The following is a 19276-nucleotide window of genomic DNA, read 5'->3' on the forward strand; positions in this document are numbered from 1 at the left end:
GATTTTGACTCCCAGTATTACTCTTTCTACTGTACCATGGTGATTTTCAATATTTACAGGAGGTGCCAATCATAAAAGAAGGGAGCACCAGTGTAAAAAAAAATCAAGATGAAACAATTTAAAGGTAATGTACTCTCACAGCCCTCTCCCACTTGGGAAATTATTCCTTTTTCAGTTTCAAATTATTTAGTTGGTCGAATTTTTTAACTTAAAACTGAACTCAAGTCTGCTTCTCCTAAGCAAGATGTGAAATAAATGAAATTATTACAATCTCACATTGTGATCTCGTAAGAGGTGCAAACTGCATAATTGTTTCTCCTCTCATTCCCCAAATAAAATCATCTTTGGCTGGCAAATGATTGGTTACCCAAAACAATATGTAGAAATTAAAACACTTTATTATAATATAAACATTTGCAGAATATAGACTGATTTTGTATCAGTACTTTTTGAGAGCTTTTTAAAACTATATATCATCTAAACTTACTATAGACTTCCATTTTCACTTTCAGATTTAGAAAATACAAAAATACACTGCAAATTATATTTAACAAAAAAAAAATTGGTCTAAGTCGCTTCATACATTTTTCTTGAAGAAAACCAAGAAACAAATAGACACACAACAACAACAATAAAATATCAACAACACTAACACAAACCTAAACAAGGAATGGATTCTGTAATGCCTGGTAGTTCTCTCATTTAAAATAAATTATCTCCCATGGGTAAGTAACTCACCACCACAGCAATTTGATGAACAGAAGTAGGGACAACCTCATTAAACAAAATTACATTATATGTAAGAAACATAATTTTTCTTTTAAGAAAATGAGGAAAAGTACCTTGAGGACAAGGCAAATTGAATACTTTTACTTCACTTGGCTTTTGTTAGAGGTTAAAGTTAACTGTTCACTTAGGAAAATTCAAATAACAATTTCATGAAACCAAGCTCTTCAATTTATTTCTTCAACTCAACCTTAAGGGTAAAAACTAAAAACAGTTCAAAATCCAAGAGCAGACTCATCCCAAAGCACCATCTTTCTTCAACAGGTATCCTTTTCTTTTCTGTTCTTGTGTTGGTATGTTGTTCTTTCTCAGAGGCTAGGTTTATGCTTGTTTCTTCTTTCAATTCATTTCCAGTTTTTACACCCTGCCCCCAAACTAAGCTTTCCTGAATTGACAATGGCCATATTCACCTCTTCTCTTCTTCATTGGATGTTTTTGTTTTTTGTCTAAATCCATTTTCTAAACTGATTCCTTCAATTCATCCTTAGGCAAATAAAATGAAATGTTCAAATTTCTAAAACAGACTCCTCCCAAAACACTGACTCTGGTCTTTTCTTCAACAGGTTTCCTTTCCTCTTGTTTTTGTTGTGTTTTTATGTTTTTCTTATGTTCTTTCTCAGAGGGTAGGTTTAAGCTTGTTTCTTCTTTCAATTCAATTCCAATTTACACACACAAAAACTAAGCTTTCCTAAACTGATACTGACTGTATCCACTGCTCCTTCTCTTTACTAGATGTTCCTGTTTGTCTAAATCCATATTCTTAGATATTTCTTCTATTAATCTTTGGGTAAACAAAACTAAAAGCTCAAAATCCAAGAATAGATTCATCCCAAAGCATTTCCTCTTCTGTCTTTTCTTCAACAGATTTCTTTTTCTCTTTCTTGTGCTTACGTTCTTCTTTCTCAGTAGGTACACCATGGCTTTTTTTTTTTTTCCGATGTTTAAGCTTTCCTGAACTGACACTGACTTTATCACTCTCTCTTTTCCTTTGTCGGATGCTCTTGTCCTTGTCTAGATCAGTATCCCCACAACTCTTTTTCCTTTTATGCTTGGACTGCTCTTTCTCTGGCCTTTGTTCGCCTTCCTCCAGGTGCCTTCTTCTCTTCTGATGTCTCCGTTTATGACCTGCTTGATGGTCACTGGTACTGTTTTCTGAAGAGAGGTGCTTGTAAACTTCAGATTCTACACTGTATGGGCCAGAGTTATTTTCTTGCTGACTAAGGCTAAGGGGTACTGGTTTTTCTGAGAAATAGTCTCTGATGGGCTGACAAGAGGTCATAGAGTCTACTCTTTGTTTGCTGTCATTAGTTGGCAAGCAATGAGGTAACTGGTTTTCTACTGCTTGTGAAATACTGTATGACCCTGTATAGGTCTGGGAAGCCTCCAATGGGAGTTTTTGCTCAAACATTCTATGTTTGGAATCAACCATTTCTTTGTACTTACGGGTTTCTGTAGAGCTATCACTAATCTTTCTAAAACAAGTCTTTGGCTCTAATCCTCTGGCTTTCTGCACTTTGATGTAATCTTCAAGTTCATCTTGGAAAGAATCGTAAGTCCTCTTTGAACGAGCTGGTAACCGGTGATGTAACTGGCTTTCTACTGGTGAAATATTATATGGCTGTTGGTAGGTATGAGAAGTCTCAAGTGAAAATCTTGGCTCAAACATTCTTTGTCTGGGTCCAGAATCAACTTCTCTGTACCTACGGGTTTCCACAGAGTTCTCTCTTTTTTTTCTGAAACAAATCTTTGGATCTAGTCCCCTGGCTTTCTGCACTTTGATGTAATCTTCTAGTTCATCTTGGAAAGAGTCATAGGTCTTCTTTGAATGAGCTGGTGAACAATGAGGTAACTGGTTTTCTCCTGTTTGTGAAATATTATATGATCCTGGGTATGTGCGGAAAGACTCACATGGGAGTCTTTGTTCAAACATTCTATGTCTGGATCTGGAATCAACTACTTCCCTGTACCCACGGGTTTCCAAAGAACCCCTTTCCATCTTTCTGAAACAAGTCTTGGATTCCAGTCCTCTGGCTTTCTGCACTTGGATGTAATCTGCACATTCATCTTGGGAAGAGTCTCGTGTCTTCGAATTCTTCACTGGATTGGTAACAATGGATTCTCTGCAAAGAAGACAGCAGAAAGTTATTGTTACTAGGTTATTTTATTCTGAATATTTTCTTTGCTTTCCAAAAGATTAGTTTGGAAAAACAAAAACAACAAAAGCCCAAGCAAATTTTTAAAAACCTACTGCAATATAAAAGCTATAAATCATCACTTTTTACACCAAAAAGAAGCAGCAAGCAGGGACAGTCAGATACTTCCCATGTACCTCATGATTTTTTACACACAAAAAAAGGGCTGAGATAAAAGGGAAGATGGGTACAAAGATGTAGACATAGCTGCTACTGTCTTAGTACTTAAAATGTAAGGCATGTTGGGATATGCGGAAAAGGGTCAATAATATTTAATGCCCCCAAATGGTCTGATCTGAATGTCACATTGTTTTAGAAGTTTTAATTAGCTTCTTGTATAGATCTACAAATATAGTGGATATTTATTCTGGAACTCTGAGATTCAAAAAAAAGAGTCTAAATGAAGATTAATCAGACAATTTAGCTCCTAAGTATTCAGACTCAAAGTAGAAATATTTTTTACCAGAATAAAATAATGTAACAGAAACACTATGGTTTGATTTTTAAAGCAACAAACAAAAAATACAATAGTTAAGTGCCCCTCTGTCCTGCTACTTGACTTATCCAATCCCTAATTGTCCACTTAATCCTCTCCTTAAAACAATCAAATAGAATGGAATAAATATTTATTGAGCTCCTATTATATGTCAGGCCAGGCACCTTACAAATATTTTTAACATTTCTTTCTTAAAATTTTTTTAAATTTTTAACATTTCATTACAGCCACTTCATATTGGAGCTGTCGAAAGTCATATGCTTGTTAGAAACACAGATCTGATATTCCAATCCAGATATGTCCAACAGCAAGACCTTTGTTCTTAACCACTGTACCTTGCTAGAAGGATGATGACCAGATCACTGAATCTCCTGAAACTAAGCAACCTTCCAAGACTCATTTGAGTTTGTATGGCTCAATGAGAATGATCCTTTAGCATTTCTCCAGAAAAGGACAATGCTGTCTGGTTAGCAGGGGTGCCAATTACCCAGCTCTGCCAGTATACTATCTTGACTAGGAAAGTCCCTAGGGGATTTAAATACCATCACTTTTAGCAGTATCAAATACTATCACCTACAAATGCCATCACCTATAGCAGTATCCACTCATAGGGAAATGAATGCCTAGAAAGTTTGTAAAATATATGCAAGGGTACTTGACAGAAGCTCTGCCCTTTGTTGTCACAGGAGCATTTTGGTAAAAAAAAAAATACTTACTTAATTTGGTGTTCGCTTCCTTGCATATGGGACCGGAACATTTCTAAAGATGTAAAGGTGATATTACAAATATGACAAACGTAGGTTCTCATACTAAATGCTGAAAAAATAGAGAGTCCAAGTTAAGCAGATCAATGTAGACACATTTAGAATCACAGAACTGGACAGGAATTTACTGAGATTATCTACTGAACTTTCCCAATTTGAAGGTAAGGTCCAGAGAGGTCAAATGACTTGGTCAAACTCAAGGAGCCAGTTAGTAATAGAGATAACCTCTCGGTGCTCATACTTCTTAATTTAGAGCCCAGAATTCTTTACACTACATCACATTGCTTCTCTAGGCTTGGACTCTTTCTTAAGAAACTGCTATCTGCCTGCCTATTGTTTCTACATCAAAGTGCAGCAGGCACTTCAAATTTAGTACGCCCAATCTCTTCATCCCTTAACCAACCTTTCTGCTTGCTCCTAATTCTTTTTCTGCCCAACAAAAACCTGAAAGGTCCCAAAAGATTAAACAAAAGCAAATTTTTACTCTCTTACCTGAAATCACTGTAGTGCATTAGTTTATCGAAAGTAATTTCCACAGACAGATTTTAGAAAGGAGAGAGGTTCAGTGAGCCCCACTCTCAGGATAAAAGCTGAAAGCAAGATTCTAAAACAAAACTACTAGTTACCACTTCAAAAGAGTCAAGAACTATAGCTATATCAGCTACCTTTCTATTCTGCTTCTTAGGTAGAATTGAAAGCAGGGGATAAATTAATCTTTATTTTCTTAACTTCATTATTCTTCCACTTCCTCTTTGGTTAGAAGTAGCAAGTTAATAAATTTCATAAGCTAAATATGAAATAATCCCACGCTAAAGAAGAGGCAACAAATTGGTGGCTGCAGTAATTTTAGGGTCAAGAGAGGTCATCTTTTAAATCAAAGAGCAATTTAATCATCCAAAGGATGCTAAATTAATTATTATCAAGTGTACTGGCTTTGTCCAAGCAAAGATCATTCATAGAAACAAGAGAATATTGTCAAGGGGAAAGAAATACAATAATATGGAAGAACACGAGGAGTCTGCTTACAATTGACAGATACTCTAGTGGGCCCAGGAGAACTCAGCAGGTTATGCCAAAGACTGAATGAATGACTCCTCATAACTATCCTCTCTGCCAGTGCTCTGATTTCATGCTCACCAAATCATTTACAGATTTAATTTGGTTTCCCATATTATTTGATCCTAAAAAAGGGATACCTGGGTGATAGATCCAAGTTTTAAAAACCTTGAGGACTGAAAAAATATTTATCTCCTCCTACCATAAATCAATACCAGAATGACAGTGTATTAACTTAAGTGACAGTGTTTCCCAGACTTCTCTGCTAAGAATTACTTGGAGTATTACTTAAATATAGACCCCCAGTTCCCTCCCCTGGAGAACATGATACACTGTCTCTATGAGAGGGAATTTGTATTTTAACAATAGCTCAGGTAATTATTCTTAGAGAATGTGTGGGAAATACACTAAGGGAATGCCTTTCTTGTTCTTTGATTATTTATCAGTGTTTGCCAAGTTTGTTTGTGGTCCAGTCAGTTCCTGATTTGAGGTTTATCTACCGTGAAGATGCTGGACTTCCTGCAAAGCCAAGGTCTAAAGCCAGGACTATGCATGCTCACAACAAACTTTTCAAAAAATTATTAATATCCTTATTTAACAAGTGCAAAAATTAACATTCAGATTTGCTTGGCCAACACCATACATTTCGAGAGCACCGAAATTATGCAAGATAAGCAGGAATCCTGATTTCCTCTAGGTTAGTGGTTCTCAATGCTAGCTACATATTAGAACCATGTGGAAACCTAAAAATATTCATGTTACAGCTCCACATCAGACCGTTTAAATCAGAATCTCTAGGAGTGGAACCAGGCTTTCTTACTTTTTGAAAGCATTCTTAGATGATTTTTTTATACAGCCATTGAGCACCATTGTGCTAATATTGAGCCAATGATCTTCATTATGATTATAAACTCAGGTTAGATTTTAGGGGTTTTACATATTTGTTTAGTGCTTATAAAGTATACAGTATACATAATATTCTCCTCAGTTCCTCTTTTTTTTTTTTTTACAAATTATATCAGAAGATTATAATATAGGTAATATATGGGTTTAGAGAAGCTGCAGGTCACATATGAAAGGTCCAGAGGCAGTTCTGGAACTCTGTGGTCTGATTACTATAACCTTAGCTCTTGTCTTTTTAATACACTGATATTCTTTATCTTTTTCTAGATATAGACATCTCAGAAAATAATATATAAAAATGGTGTAAACACTTTCTCTGAAGATATGAAGCCTATTTATTGGCTCCAAGATCAAAATTCCTGGTTTAATCCTTCTGTAACCTGCCTCCATTATGTTTATCTTTTCCTTTTTTAATTGAAATATAATTAATATATAGTGTTACATTAGTTCCAGGTAAACAATACAATGATTCAGCAATTTTATACATTACTTAATGCTCACCAAGGTAAGTATACTCTAAATCTCTTTAATCTATTCTATTTCTTATACTTTCTATTCTTCCATCTTGGTCTGCTCCTTGTCCCTATCCAGCTCTGCTGCCCTCAGCTCTGCTAGGCTTCCTTATTTCTGACTTCATTCAGAAACTCAAGCTTCTTCAAATCTCATACCTTTCAGAATTTCCCATAACCAAACACCTGTGGTGCCCATTTTTCTCCTAATCACAGATCTATCTTATAACTCCCCAGACTGAGACCTTTGTTTTCAAAGCACAGATTGGGGAAGTACCTATCTTTATAGTCTACTGTTGTGGTTCTCAATCTTAGCTCTATATCCTAATCAGTTAGGGAGTTAAAAAACAGAAAACAAAACACTAATGTGTAGGTCCTAGGGATTCTAATTTAATTGATTTGTGGGATGGCCTGAGCACTGAGATTTCTAAAAGTTCCTTGCATAATTCTAACATGTAGTCAAGGTGAGAACCATTGGTCTAATAGCTTAAATGGAAAATAACCAATTGAGAGCCTAATATAAAGAAAAGTACAGCTTATGTGAATTTACTTTATGAAGAAAAGTAGAAAAAGTCTAATTTACCTGTTTTTAAATTACAACAGGAGAACAAACATTTCAAAAAAAAGGTAACATTTGTTAAGCACCTATTCTGTGATGGGTACTGTGCTGTTTCATTTCATCCTTTGAAAATCCTGTGAAGTAGCCTTATTTTCACTTTACACCTCAGGAATCTGAGGTACAACTGGGTAAGTGACTTCAAACATATCTTTCAATCTATGTTTATCCTTCTATATGACCCTGCCTTTCAATAAACAATTAGCAAATAATGAAAAAAACTGTACTTATTACCATATAAAGTGCTAAGATGGATATTGCAGGGTAAAATATAATCTTTTGTCTAAGGAGGCTAACTCATTTAACGGGCTATAATTAGCACAACTCTCAATGAACAGTGAAATCTATGAGGAATCAGAGGAGGGGGAGAATATCAGCAGCCAGACAAGTGAGGGAAGTTATGGTGGATCTGGGAGGATAAGAAGGATTTGAATTATAAGGAAGGCAGATAAGGGCATTCCAGGGGATGAAAACAGTATCAGATATGGGAGAGACAGAAATGAGCATGATGTGTTGACTTCAAATAATCTGTTCAAAAAACACTAAGCACCTATGTGGCACCAAACATCACGCTAGATTCTACGGGTACAGATGAATAAAATGGGCAGGTTGCTCACAAATGCAAGTGAGAAACATATAAATAAAGGATTTCAATCTCATTTGGTAAAAGGTAAGAGGTATGCTTAGGGGGTATGGGAGCTCAAAGAAGCAGAGGCACTTAGCACAGTATGGGGGTCTGAAGAAGGCTACTGGAAGAGATGATGCGTTAGTTAACTTGGAAGGATGAACAACAGTTATCTTGTTGAAAAAAGTTGAGAATAGTATTGTATGGAGATGGACTAGCACGATAGAAACATAGAAGTGTTTTAAGAACTTCTTAAAATTTGGAATTGTTGTAGAATAAAATATAACAGGACAATATGGGAAAGGCAAAAGGGTGTCAGGTCAGAGAGATGTAAGTGTTATGCTAAGGAGCCTAGACTTTTTATCCTGTGAATTTGGAAACCTTGAAATGCTTCAAGCAGTAAGTGACATGGTCAGCTGTGTGTTTTAGAGAAGTCTCTCCTGTAGCTGCAATATGGAGGATAAATTTGAGAGGAACAAGCCTCAAAGTAAGGAGACCACATGTATGTAAATAACTAGACAAGGCAAGAGATAAGGAGGGCATGAGGTAGAACACAGTAGGGATAGGCAGGAGCAGGGAGATTGGTGAAATATACCATCAAAACTGGAAAAACTAAAAAAGAAAAAACTGGCAAAACTTGGTGACTGATTGAATGTGGGAGATAAGTTTATCTGAAAGGTGTGAGGGGGGAAGTGTAGAAGAGTGGAAGAGAGTCCTGGACAATGGTGTGGGTTTTAAAATCATTGCTGAGAGGAAAGTGAAGGGAAAAGTAAAGGAAACAGGACGATAAGTCCACAGAGATGGGATTCCAAGACTCTATCAAGGTACCCAGTCTCTAGTTTTACAAAATTTTCAACAGTATCCTGAATGTAAAAGTAGAAAATGGGGACTGTGGAACTGATCCAGGGTTGAAATCTTGGTACTGAAGAACAAGAGAGTAACAATGAGGTATATGTAAGGCCCTCCAGGAGGTTGTTACAGGATTGAAGTGTGAAATGATGATAGTGGAAATGTAATGGAAAGGAAAAATAGTTCTAATAAGACTTGATAAGACTTGTTGATGGGCAAGATAGAGGAAAATAAAGTAGTTGAAGATGCCCTCAAAGATTCAAATGCAGGTAACTAAGAAATGGTACAACAGGCAAAGACAGGAATCTTGGGAAATTTAAGTTGGTTTTAGAGAAGATTATTAATTCGATTTTAGGTATGTTTGAGTTACAGGTGAAGGTGAGATACCTAAGTGCAATAATGAAGCTAGAAATTAGTAAGATAAACAAAACAAATACAATAAATAAAAAATACATACATACTTTAGTTCCATATCGTTATGGTAGCCATTCCTGTGCTAATAAGATCTGGGCTGGATGAGGGACATGAAGAAAGCAGTGAGAATGATGAAGACAGACAGAGATTAGGTATAGTAGGAACATATATAAACACAACAGATGGAAAAAAAAGGCAGAGACAGAAAGAAGGGAGAAGATGGGCTGATGAATGAAAAAGTCAAAGTGTCATATATCAAACTGTTTCTGTCTTACCACTTGCTTGCTTATAATATGGGCTTCTGCTGTTCTGTTCTTTGAAATTCTCATTAGCTAATTTAAATTCTCTAGCTATTTTTTAATCCTCAAATGTTTACTGTTCTTAAAATGGAACAGTCAAAAGCAGGGCTGGAAATTTGTTCTTTGAGCTCTATTATGCTAATGGTCAGCCTTCCTCCCTGGCCAGATGAAAATTTCACCAATATCCTTCCCTTATTCTAATAATCTTGAAACTTCAGAATGCTAACATGACTCTCCCTTTAGTTGTGACCAGGCTATATACACTTCTCATAGCTGACTCAGTTCCAATTTTACCTAATGCTGGCCTTTAAACTAGAAGGTACTTATTTAAGATATCCTCACCCTAGCAATAGGAAAAATACCCTAACAAGTTAAAGCTTGTCATTTCTCCAAACATCTACTACTTTTAGCTCTACCACTTTTTTTTTTCATTTTATTTCTTTTCAGTGTTCTGAAACCCTACCACTTTTATTTCTACTTTTGCCTAAATCAACATTCTTCAAATTCCTAGATAAAAACATGGATCTCTATATAACTTTTTGGGATATGTTGAATCACATTAATTGGGAAACTTAAATAGTATAAATGCAGGGTTAGCATTCAATATATCAAGATTAGTAGTTCACTGATTCTATATTAAACTAATTGCTATTGAGGGAGGCCTACTCTGTGCCAGTTTCTATCGCTAGCACTGGAAATACATTAGAGTTAGGTGAAATCCCTTTCCTCAAAGACCTTACACATTCTAGTAGGAGATAAAGACACATGGAGAGAAAATTATGCATGCAGGTTAAGGAAGCACAGAAGATAAGTCTTGAAGGAACAGAAAAGGCTTCCCAGGAAGTAGTATGTTAAAGAATGAGTAGGAATTAGATAAAGAAGAGGAACATGGAGATGTTTCAGGTAAAATGGCAGCATGAAAAAGGGCACAGAAACAAGAAATACGGTAATGGTTTCTGGAAACCATAAGCAGTTTGTTGGTTCTGACCTATACAGATATGGCAGGAAGTAGCAGGGGATAAGCCTGGAGAATGTATGCAGGGAAAGATGATAAAGAGCTGTGAAGCTTAGATTTTTATCCCCAGAAAAAGGAGAATCAAGCGAGGATTTTAAAGTAGGGAGTGACATGGAAAGATGTGTACTTTAGGTGAAACACTCTCATGGTTAAATTGAGGGTAGATTTGGAGAGACAAAACTGATGGTAGGGAGAGTGGTTAGGAGGCTGTGGCAATATTCTAGAACAATGCTTCTCAAAATTTATTGCGAGAACAAATCACCTAGTCATCTTGTCAAAATGCAGTTTCTGATTTAGTAGGTCTGCAATGAGGCCTGAAATTCTTTTTTCTAACAAGCTCCCAAGTGATGCTGATGATGCTGGCCACAAACCACACTTTGAGTAGCAAAGCTCTAGGAAAGGTGTTGAGGGCCTGAGCTAGTATGGGAAGAGTAGGGCTGGAGATAAGGGAACAGGTAAAACAGTCACGGCTTGGTGTTTCATTAGATATAAAAAGTAAAGAAGGTAGTGTTGGGGAATTCACAGTTAACTACAGGTTTCTATTCTGAGTAACTGAGTGGAATTGAAATGGATATGAGGTATCCAGGTAAAGCAGTAGCTGCCCGTTGGAGATATGAATCCAAAGCTTGACAGAAAGGTCATAAGCATACAGATAAGAGATGAAATCAGGGAAACAGCTTAGATCATGTTTGTAGAATAAGGTCAAGAATGGAGCCACAGGAACACCTACATTTAGGTAATGCATTAAAAAAATCCCCCGAAGAAAACAGAAAAGAAGCAGAGACACAGAAGAACCAGAACATAAGGAATTACATATGACAAAGAATAGGGCTTCCAGGTGGGAGAAATGAACATTTTCACATGAAGCAGAAAGTTCTAGTAAGAAAAGAATTGAAAAATAACAGCAAGTGGAGGAAAAGAAGTGGATGGAAGGGAGAATATGAAAAAGGAATAAAATACACTAGTAGTGAGAAGGTGCCTGTGGGGGGAAAAATGAAAAAAAAATATGGTTAGAAGAGCAAGTGGATTATTCCAGTCAGGATCAGAATCTTTATTGTGCCTGAATTCTTGCCACTCTTTCTAGCTCTTCTGTTAATTCTCCTTCCCACTTCTACCACTCTAAATCATATACTTCCTCAATGAAGGTTTTCTGAACCATGGTGTTTCACTCCTCTAGTTACCAAAAATATGTACACAAAAATTCATGTCTGTAGCCTCTTGCAATGAAGTGTTATAAACCCAACAACTTTATACACTTGCTCCTTCAGTGAAAATGGTATATCCTCATTTGTATTCCCAACAAAGACTAGCCTAGCACCCTAGAGACACTTAAGCCATACTTAGTGACTGAATAATGTAAGCACACAACACTAATTAAAAATACTTCCTTATGTACCTATGATATAACGTGGAACCATGGGGATACCTATATTTGATTCTATAATTAATAAATGTCATCTAAACTTTTCTGAGTCTCATTTTCTAGAAAACCAACAGACAGAACTAGATGGACTCTGAAGTCCTTACTCATCTAAAATTGTATAATACCATCAGTACTATCAACCTACAGCAAACTGATATATACATAAGTCAGTATGTTTTATAAAATATAAACTTCCTATGAAAGAGTTTTGGGATATTTTTACTGTTTACCATTTGCATCTGATTTTGCTGGAAGAGGTTTCTCTCTTATGTTGTCTACAAACTTCTTTCTAGCTTCATTTCTTTTGTGTTTTTTCCCAACATAATGCTGTTGGGCCATTAATGGACTATTAAAGGAAGCAGGACAGAGCTTGCAATACTTGTTTGGATTATTCAAATCCAAAGCACTGCTGGAAGAGGAAGGCATAGTCTTGTCTTTAATCCCACCTGGAGGAGGCTTGACAGCAAGGGGCTTCAGAAAAGTTGATTCTGCAGAAGTAGTAAGAGGCACACCTGCTGAAATAGTTGTAATGAGAAGTAATCAACATATATTCAGTTATTAGAGCTACATTCATTACAAAGTATTAGGGGAATTCAGAATTCTTTGAAAATTGCTATCTCTGGGCTTTTTTCCACACAGTGCTGTTGGATAAAGGCACTCAGGTTAAAAAGAATTTACTTTTCTGTGGGAATAGAAATTTGAATACAAGTCTGTCTTCAGGTTTCTTCAACATAAGTACAAGAAGGAATATTCAACATCAGGCATTGGCTAATTATCTTTATTGGAATAATCAATGAAAGGATGGTTCTTAAAATTAGTGAGGGTAAAACAGATGGTACCAACTTCTAAGCTGGTGTCTTTCTTGAGTACCCCAGTAAGTCTATCCAGTCCAGATTTGTGGTATTTGTATCAAAATAAAATTTATGCAGTTGTTTAAGTCTATAAAATTATATGTTTTTACAATTATAGTTATTTCAGAGTTCTTACATTTAGTATCCCACATGAGCTTAAATTGATGAGTTTGGGGGACTGAAAACAAGACTTTACAAGATGCTTTCTATTTTAGGGAATATTGATTCCAACCCTCTTTAGAAGACAGGAAGACAAACAAATACACAAAAATTAGAAAGACTAGAATAAGTTTAAAAATAATTCTGGTTTAATTTTTTATATTATTATTCACAGTATTCTTTTATTTATTTTTTATTATGTTCAGTTAGCCACTGCATAGTACATCATTAGTTTCTGATGTAGTGTTCAATGACTCATTAGATGTTTATAAAACAGTATGTTTTAAGGTAGGGTGAGGCCTCACATATGAGTTGGAAATTTATGTTGGTAAATTTTCCATACAACGCATGCCTTATTCCTAAAGTGTTGAAACTAGTGAGAATGTAGTATATTATTTTTTACAGAGGATTAATTATCTCATTTTTTATTCTAGCACACAAATTTTTCAAAATACAAGTTCAGTTTTCTAGGGTGTACTCTGCCATCTTAGGCCAGAAGCGAGATCTTTAGGTTAGATATCTCATGTGCTGATGACTCAATATCACTGGAAGGAAGAAAGAGGCAATGTTTTATAGTTCTGTGTGTCCTTGTGATCTAGCATAAAATAAGTACCCATTACTGATTGATGATGTTGATGGTACTTTATATTTATAAGAGGAATGAAGTGAACTATCAGGGTAGAAGGAGATTCTGTAACATTATTTTTTTTTGCTTATAGTTATAGTCAGAAAACACTACATCATAACTATATTATAGTGAAAATACTGGTGTGAACACATATGTGAGATAATGTTCTAGGAAGAACTAAAGAAGAAAAAATGAGATTGATGGCAAGGAAAAGAAGAAGGAGCTAAGTGAGATTTTATGATCTGATTAGAAAATGGAGAGTCCAGGCTGCTTTTTGTTGTTTCTTCATAGCAGCATAACAAATCACCTGCTTTCATTTGTATTTAATAAATGAAAAGGGAAAGGTCATAACATTTCTTAAAATTCAGCTAGCAATTATAATCTCCATATTAAATGACAAAGAACAGAAAGAGATTAACTGGGCAGAAGAAGAGGAATCAAGTTATTACTCCAGAGCAAAAGTCTCTCCAGTAAAAAAATGGATAGCGAAGATGGAAAAAAAATGATCAGGAGACCCTGTACTGAAGCTAAATTGGTGAATGTAATCTTACCCATCTCTGGCTGAAATCCTGATGGAGATGCCTGATCATGCTCCTCCATTAATTGCTTCAATTTTTTAGCATGGACTTTTCCTACATAGTGAGACTGAGCAACAATTGGGGAGCTAAATATCATGTTGCAGAGATCACAAAATTTATTTCTGTCCACTACTTCACTTCTATGGACCTGAAATAAGCACAATCTTGTTAAAATGATTTGATAACTCAAAGTTTAGAATTACTACATCAATATAGGCCACTTACCTGAAAATTCCTAACATCCATCTTCATTTTCTTACCAGGCACTTCATTTTGTTCCCCATGCATTTGAAAATAAAACCTAACATTTTGAGCATGTTTTTCACTCTGAAAAAAGATACAATATGACTTCATTTATGCAATAACAGAAGCACCCTGAGTTTACACCTCTTTGGATTTGAGGATAGCACTTGTAAGTTGTAATATATGTGGTGTTGTACCATGTTTATGAAGGAGCTTCACGTGCTTTTTTCAAATCTCTGAATCTCATAATGAAAATGCTGTAATTCAGAGATCAATAACTTTTATGTTGTTGACAGAGACTCCTGGTGGCTTCCCAATATCAAATTTCTTCTTCTTAGTTACATGTCTTGGGCGGTATACCCAGCTAAAAGACTGCATGTTTCAGCCTCCCTTTCCACAAAATGTAACCATGTGACTAGATTCTGGCCAATAAGATATAATCTGAACCACTGGGTGGAAGTTCTGAGAAATCTCTTTAACATGCTGAGGGATGAGCCCTTCCAACCTTCTTCCCTTCTGTTTCTGGAATTAAGATCACGGTTCCAGCAGTCATCTGGGACTTTAGGGGATCTTGAGGACAAAAGCTAGTTCAGCAGAATAGAAAGACAGAAAATGCCTAGGTTCCTGATGATATCATGGAACTGTCATACCAGCTCTGTACTGCTTACCTCTCAAAATTCTTTTTTGTGAAAATTTTAAACCTTCTAAGTTAAGCATATTAGAAAAATCTCTACAAATGTGTAACAAAATAAGAATAACAAAACTGTTGGTGTAGGTAGAAGGGAAACTAGTATTCCTGAGCACATGCTGTGATATAATCACTATCTATAGAATTTTAAATTATGAAATACATCCATCTTGCAGAAAAGTCAGGAAATAATACAGCTGAAGCCCATACCCACCACTCTGTTTTAACAGATGTTAACATTTTGCTTTCTTTCTTTCAGATCTCCTTTTTAAGAGATAAAATTTTATATACATAGTCCTATCTCTTGTTATAAATACCACTCAATATGCTGTTTGTCTTTTAACTTTATGATGATTTTTTTCATGTAAAATTTCGCCACCACATATCTTTATTTTAAAGCTATAGTAATGAGGTGAAACTACTGTACAGAAAGGCAAACAAAGCAATACAATGCTACAGAATAATAGTCTCAAGAATATATATATGAAATTTAGTATATGACAGAAGTACCACACAAACCAATGCAGAAAGAATGGACTGTGAAATAAACAGTGCTGGGACATCAGGCTATCTGTATGAAAAATTGTCATAAACACCCTCCTCCATATGCAAAATTTAATACTAGATGAGTAAAAACTTTAACATGAGAAAGAGAACTTTTAAAGGTATTCGAAGAAAATGAAGGGACATATCTATATGATATAAGTGCAAAAAATGGTTGTTTAAACATCTAAATATAAATACAAAAAGAAATTTTAATAAGCGCAACATCCTTAAAACTCAAAACTTCTTTGTCAAAGATTAATTGCCCCTAGTGCTGTGGGTTAATTTCCATTTCTTTGTGTCCTCTTTAGTTTCTTTCATCAGTCTTTTATAGTTTTCAGACTATAGGTCTTTCCCTGCTTTGGTTAGGTTTATTCCTAGCTATCTTACTGGTTTTGGTGCAACTGTAAATGGGATTGATTCCTTAATTTCTCTCTGCTGCTTCGTTATTGGTGTATAGAAATGTAACAGATTTCTATATGTTGATTATGTGTCCTGAGACTTTACTGAATTTGTTTATCAGCTCTAGCGTTTTTTGTCGGAGTCATTTGGGAACACTGGACAGCAACATGGAAAAGAATGAAACTGGACTACTTTCTTACACCATCCACAAAAATATGTTCAAAATGGATTAAAGACCTAAATGTGAGAACTGAAACCATAAAAATTCCAGAGGAGAACACAGGCAGTAACCTTCTCTTTGACATCGGCCGTAGCAACTTCTTTCTAGATATGTCTCCTGAGACAAGAGAAATAAAAGCAAAAATACACTATTGGTGAACCATGAGAGACTATGGACTCTGAAAAACAATCTGAGGGTTTTGAAGGGGCGGGGGATGGGAAGTTGGGGGAACCAGGTAGTGGGTATTGGAGAGGGCACGGATTGCATAGAGCACTGGGTGTGGTGCAGAAACAAGGAATACTGTTACGCTGAAAATAAATTAAAAAATAAAATTAAAAAAAATACACTATTGGGACTTCATCAATATAAAAATCTTCTGCATAGTGAAGGAAACAACACAACAAAAAGGTAACCTATGGAATAGGAGAAGATATCTGCAAAGAAGATATCCAAAATATATAAAGAACTTACCAAATCCAACACTCAAAAAATGAATAATTTAGTTAAAAAATGGGCAGAGGACATGAATAGACATTGTTCCAAAGATGACATCCAGATGGCCAATAGACACATGAAAATATGCTCAACATCACTCATCATCAGGGAAATACAAATCAAAACTATAATGCGGTAACCTTTTATCTGTCAGAATGGCTAAAATCAACAAGACACAAAACAATAGGTATTGGCAAGAGTGTGGAGAAAGGGGAACACTCTTGCACTGTTGGTGGGAATACAAACTGGTATAGCCACTCTGGAAAACAGTATGGAGATTTTTCAGAAAGTTAAAAGTAAAACTACCTTATGATCTAGCAATTGTACTAGTAGGTATTTACCCAAAGAATACAAAAATACTGATTCAAAGGGATGCATGAACACTTATGTTTATAGCAGCATTTTCTACAATAGCCAAATTATGGAAACAGCCCAAGTGTCCATTGACTGATGAATGGATAAAGAAATGGTATATATATACAATGGAATATTGCTTAGCCATTAAAAAGAATGAAATCTGGGATGCCTGGGTGGATCAGTTGGTTAAAGGTCTGCTTTCAACTCAGGTCATGATCCCAGGGTCCTGGAATCCAGTCCTGAATAAGGCTTCTTGCTCAGCGGGGAGCCTGCTTCTCCTTCTGCCTGCTCTGCCTGTTACTCCCCCTGCCTGTGCTTATCCTCTCCCTCCTTCCCTCTCTCTCTTTCTCTCTCCGACAAATAAACAAAATCTTTAAAAAAAAAGAGTGAAATCTTGCCAATTGCAATGACATGTATGGAGTAGGAGAGGGAGAGTATAATGCTAAGGAAGTTAAGTCAGAGAAAGACAAATACCATATGATTTTACTCATATGTGGAATTTAAGAAATAAAAGAAACTAACAAAGGGAAAAAAGAGAGATAGAAGCAAACCAAGAAACAGATTCTTAACTACAGAGAGAAAACTGATGTTTACCATAGGGGAGGTTAGTGGCGAAATTGTTAAATAGGTGATGGGGATTAAGAAGTGCACTTGTGATGAGCACCAGGTGTTGTATGGAAGTCTGAATAACTATTTTGTACACCTGAAACTAATATTGTGCTCTATGTTAACTAACTGGAATTTAAATAAGAAACATTCAAAAGTTCAACAGTACTATTCTATTTTACATGTGCAATAAATACTATACACTGAGATAGTCTGATAGTATTAACCAGGCTGTATACTAAAGAGGAAAAAAATCATCTTTTCAAGTAGAGTATGTGTATGGAAATACTTTCAAATATATGGAAGGTTATGTATAATTTCGATTTGATAATTTAATAATCATAAGCACCAAACTAACAGATGGCACTGAAATTTAAATTTAAAAATATGTTACATTATCAACAATAGCCAAATTATGGAATGAGCCCAAATGTCCATCAACTGATGAATGGATAAAGATGTAGTGTGTGTATACACACACACACACACACACACACACACACATACACCTACACACAATGGAATGTTACTCAGCCATAGGAAAGAATGATATTTTACCATCTGCAATGACATGGCTAGAGTTAGAGTATAATGCTAATGAAATAAGTCAATCAGAGAAAGACAAATACCATACAATTTTACTCACATGTGAAATTTAAGAAACAAAACAAACGAATAAAGTGAGAAGAGAGAGAGAGAGAGAGGTGAACCAAGAAATAAATGCAACTACAGAAAACAAAGTGATGGTTACCAGAGGAGAGGTAGGTGGGTGGGTTAAATTGGTAATGGGGACTGAGGAATGCACTTATGATGAGCACCAGCTGTTGTACGTACGTGTTGTTCACCTAAAAGTAGTATTGCACTGTATGTTAACTAACTAATAAGAATTAACTAACTAATAAGAATTATACAAAAATTTGAAAAAAAGAAAAAGATGGTAACCTATAAAATCTATAATAAAATCCTTAACAAATGGAATTTTAAGAAACATGTACAGCTCATTTTCTCTTCTTATTAAAACCATATTGCTTTTCTTTTCAAGTATGAGGGCTATAAATCTCAGGAAAATAAATCAATACCTAACTCCTAGGGCCAAGAGAAACTGTATTTTAAAATATTCTCATTCTAGCTTTTTAAAATTCAAATGGGAAATTCCAGTGGGGAATGTAGATTCTGTCATTTTTACTGCTTTTGTGTATGTCAACTTAAGTAGTCTACCATTTTGCCTGCTTTGGCAGTGTACAGTCTTTCACTGTAGTTAAACAGAAAAAAAAACCATATTGCTTTTCAAAAGTGTACTCTGGAATTTAAACAATTCAGTTTAAAAGTACTTATTTCATAATATAATAAATTTGGCTCTCAGGAAGTCTAGCTTTGCTCTCTCCAAATTTTCCCAGAGCAGAATAGCTTTTCAAAGGTTCAGAATTCTATAAAATGTTTTTAAAAACCCAGCCTTTCTGAAAAATGTATAACCTTTCAAAGTACTAGAATTGGCAATACTTTAAATATCAATTTCATTTAAATATCAATTTCAATTTATAAAGTGCCAAATTTTTAAC

At 35.4% G+C, this 19276-nt stretch overlaps 1 protein-coding gene across 10 annotated transcripts in view; it reads right to left on the reverse strand.

Moving 5' to 3' along the window:
• Nucleotides 1-380: 380 nt before the first annotated feature.
• ZMAT1 (zinc finger matrin-type 1) overlaps nt 381-19276 on the reverse strand; it is a 35784-nt gene continuing 16888 nt past the window's right edge. For 2 of the 10 annotated variants that reach the window (XM_004777121.3, XM_004777124.2), the window contains exons 3-7: nt 14389-14490; nt 14137-14311; nt 12178-12462; nt 4191-4290; nt 381-2906 (exon numbers count right to left, since the gene is read on the reverse strand). In XM_004777121.3, coding sequence (XP_004777178.3) covers nt 1592-2906; nt 4191-4290; nt 12178-12462; nt 14137-14311; nt 14389-14490 — 1977 coding nt within the window. In that variant the 3' untranslated portion in view covers nt 381-1591. The other 8 variants (XM_004777125.3, XM_045085325.1, XM_004777122.3 and 5 more) reach the window with 7 other exon arrangements.

The sequence above is a fragment of the Mustela putorius genome, unplaced genomic scaffold, assembly GCF_011764305.1.
Source record: "Mustela putorius furo isolate JIRA1106 unplaced genomic scaffold, ASM1176430v1.1 tig00000842_pilon_pilon_pilon, whole genome shotgun sequence".
Taxonomy (NCBI): Eukaryota; Metazoa; Chordata; class Mammalia; order Carnivora; family Mustelidae; genus Mustela; species Mustela putorius.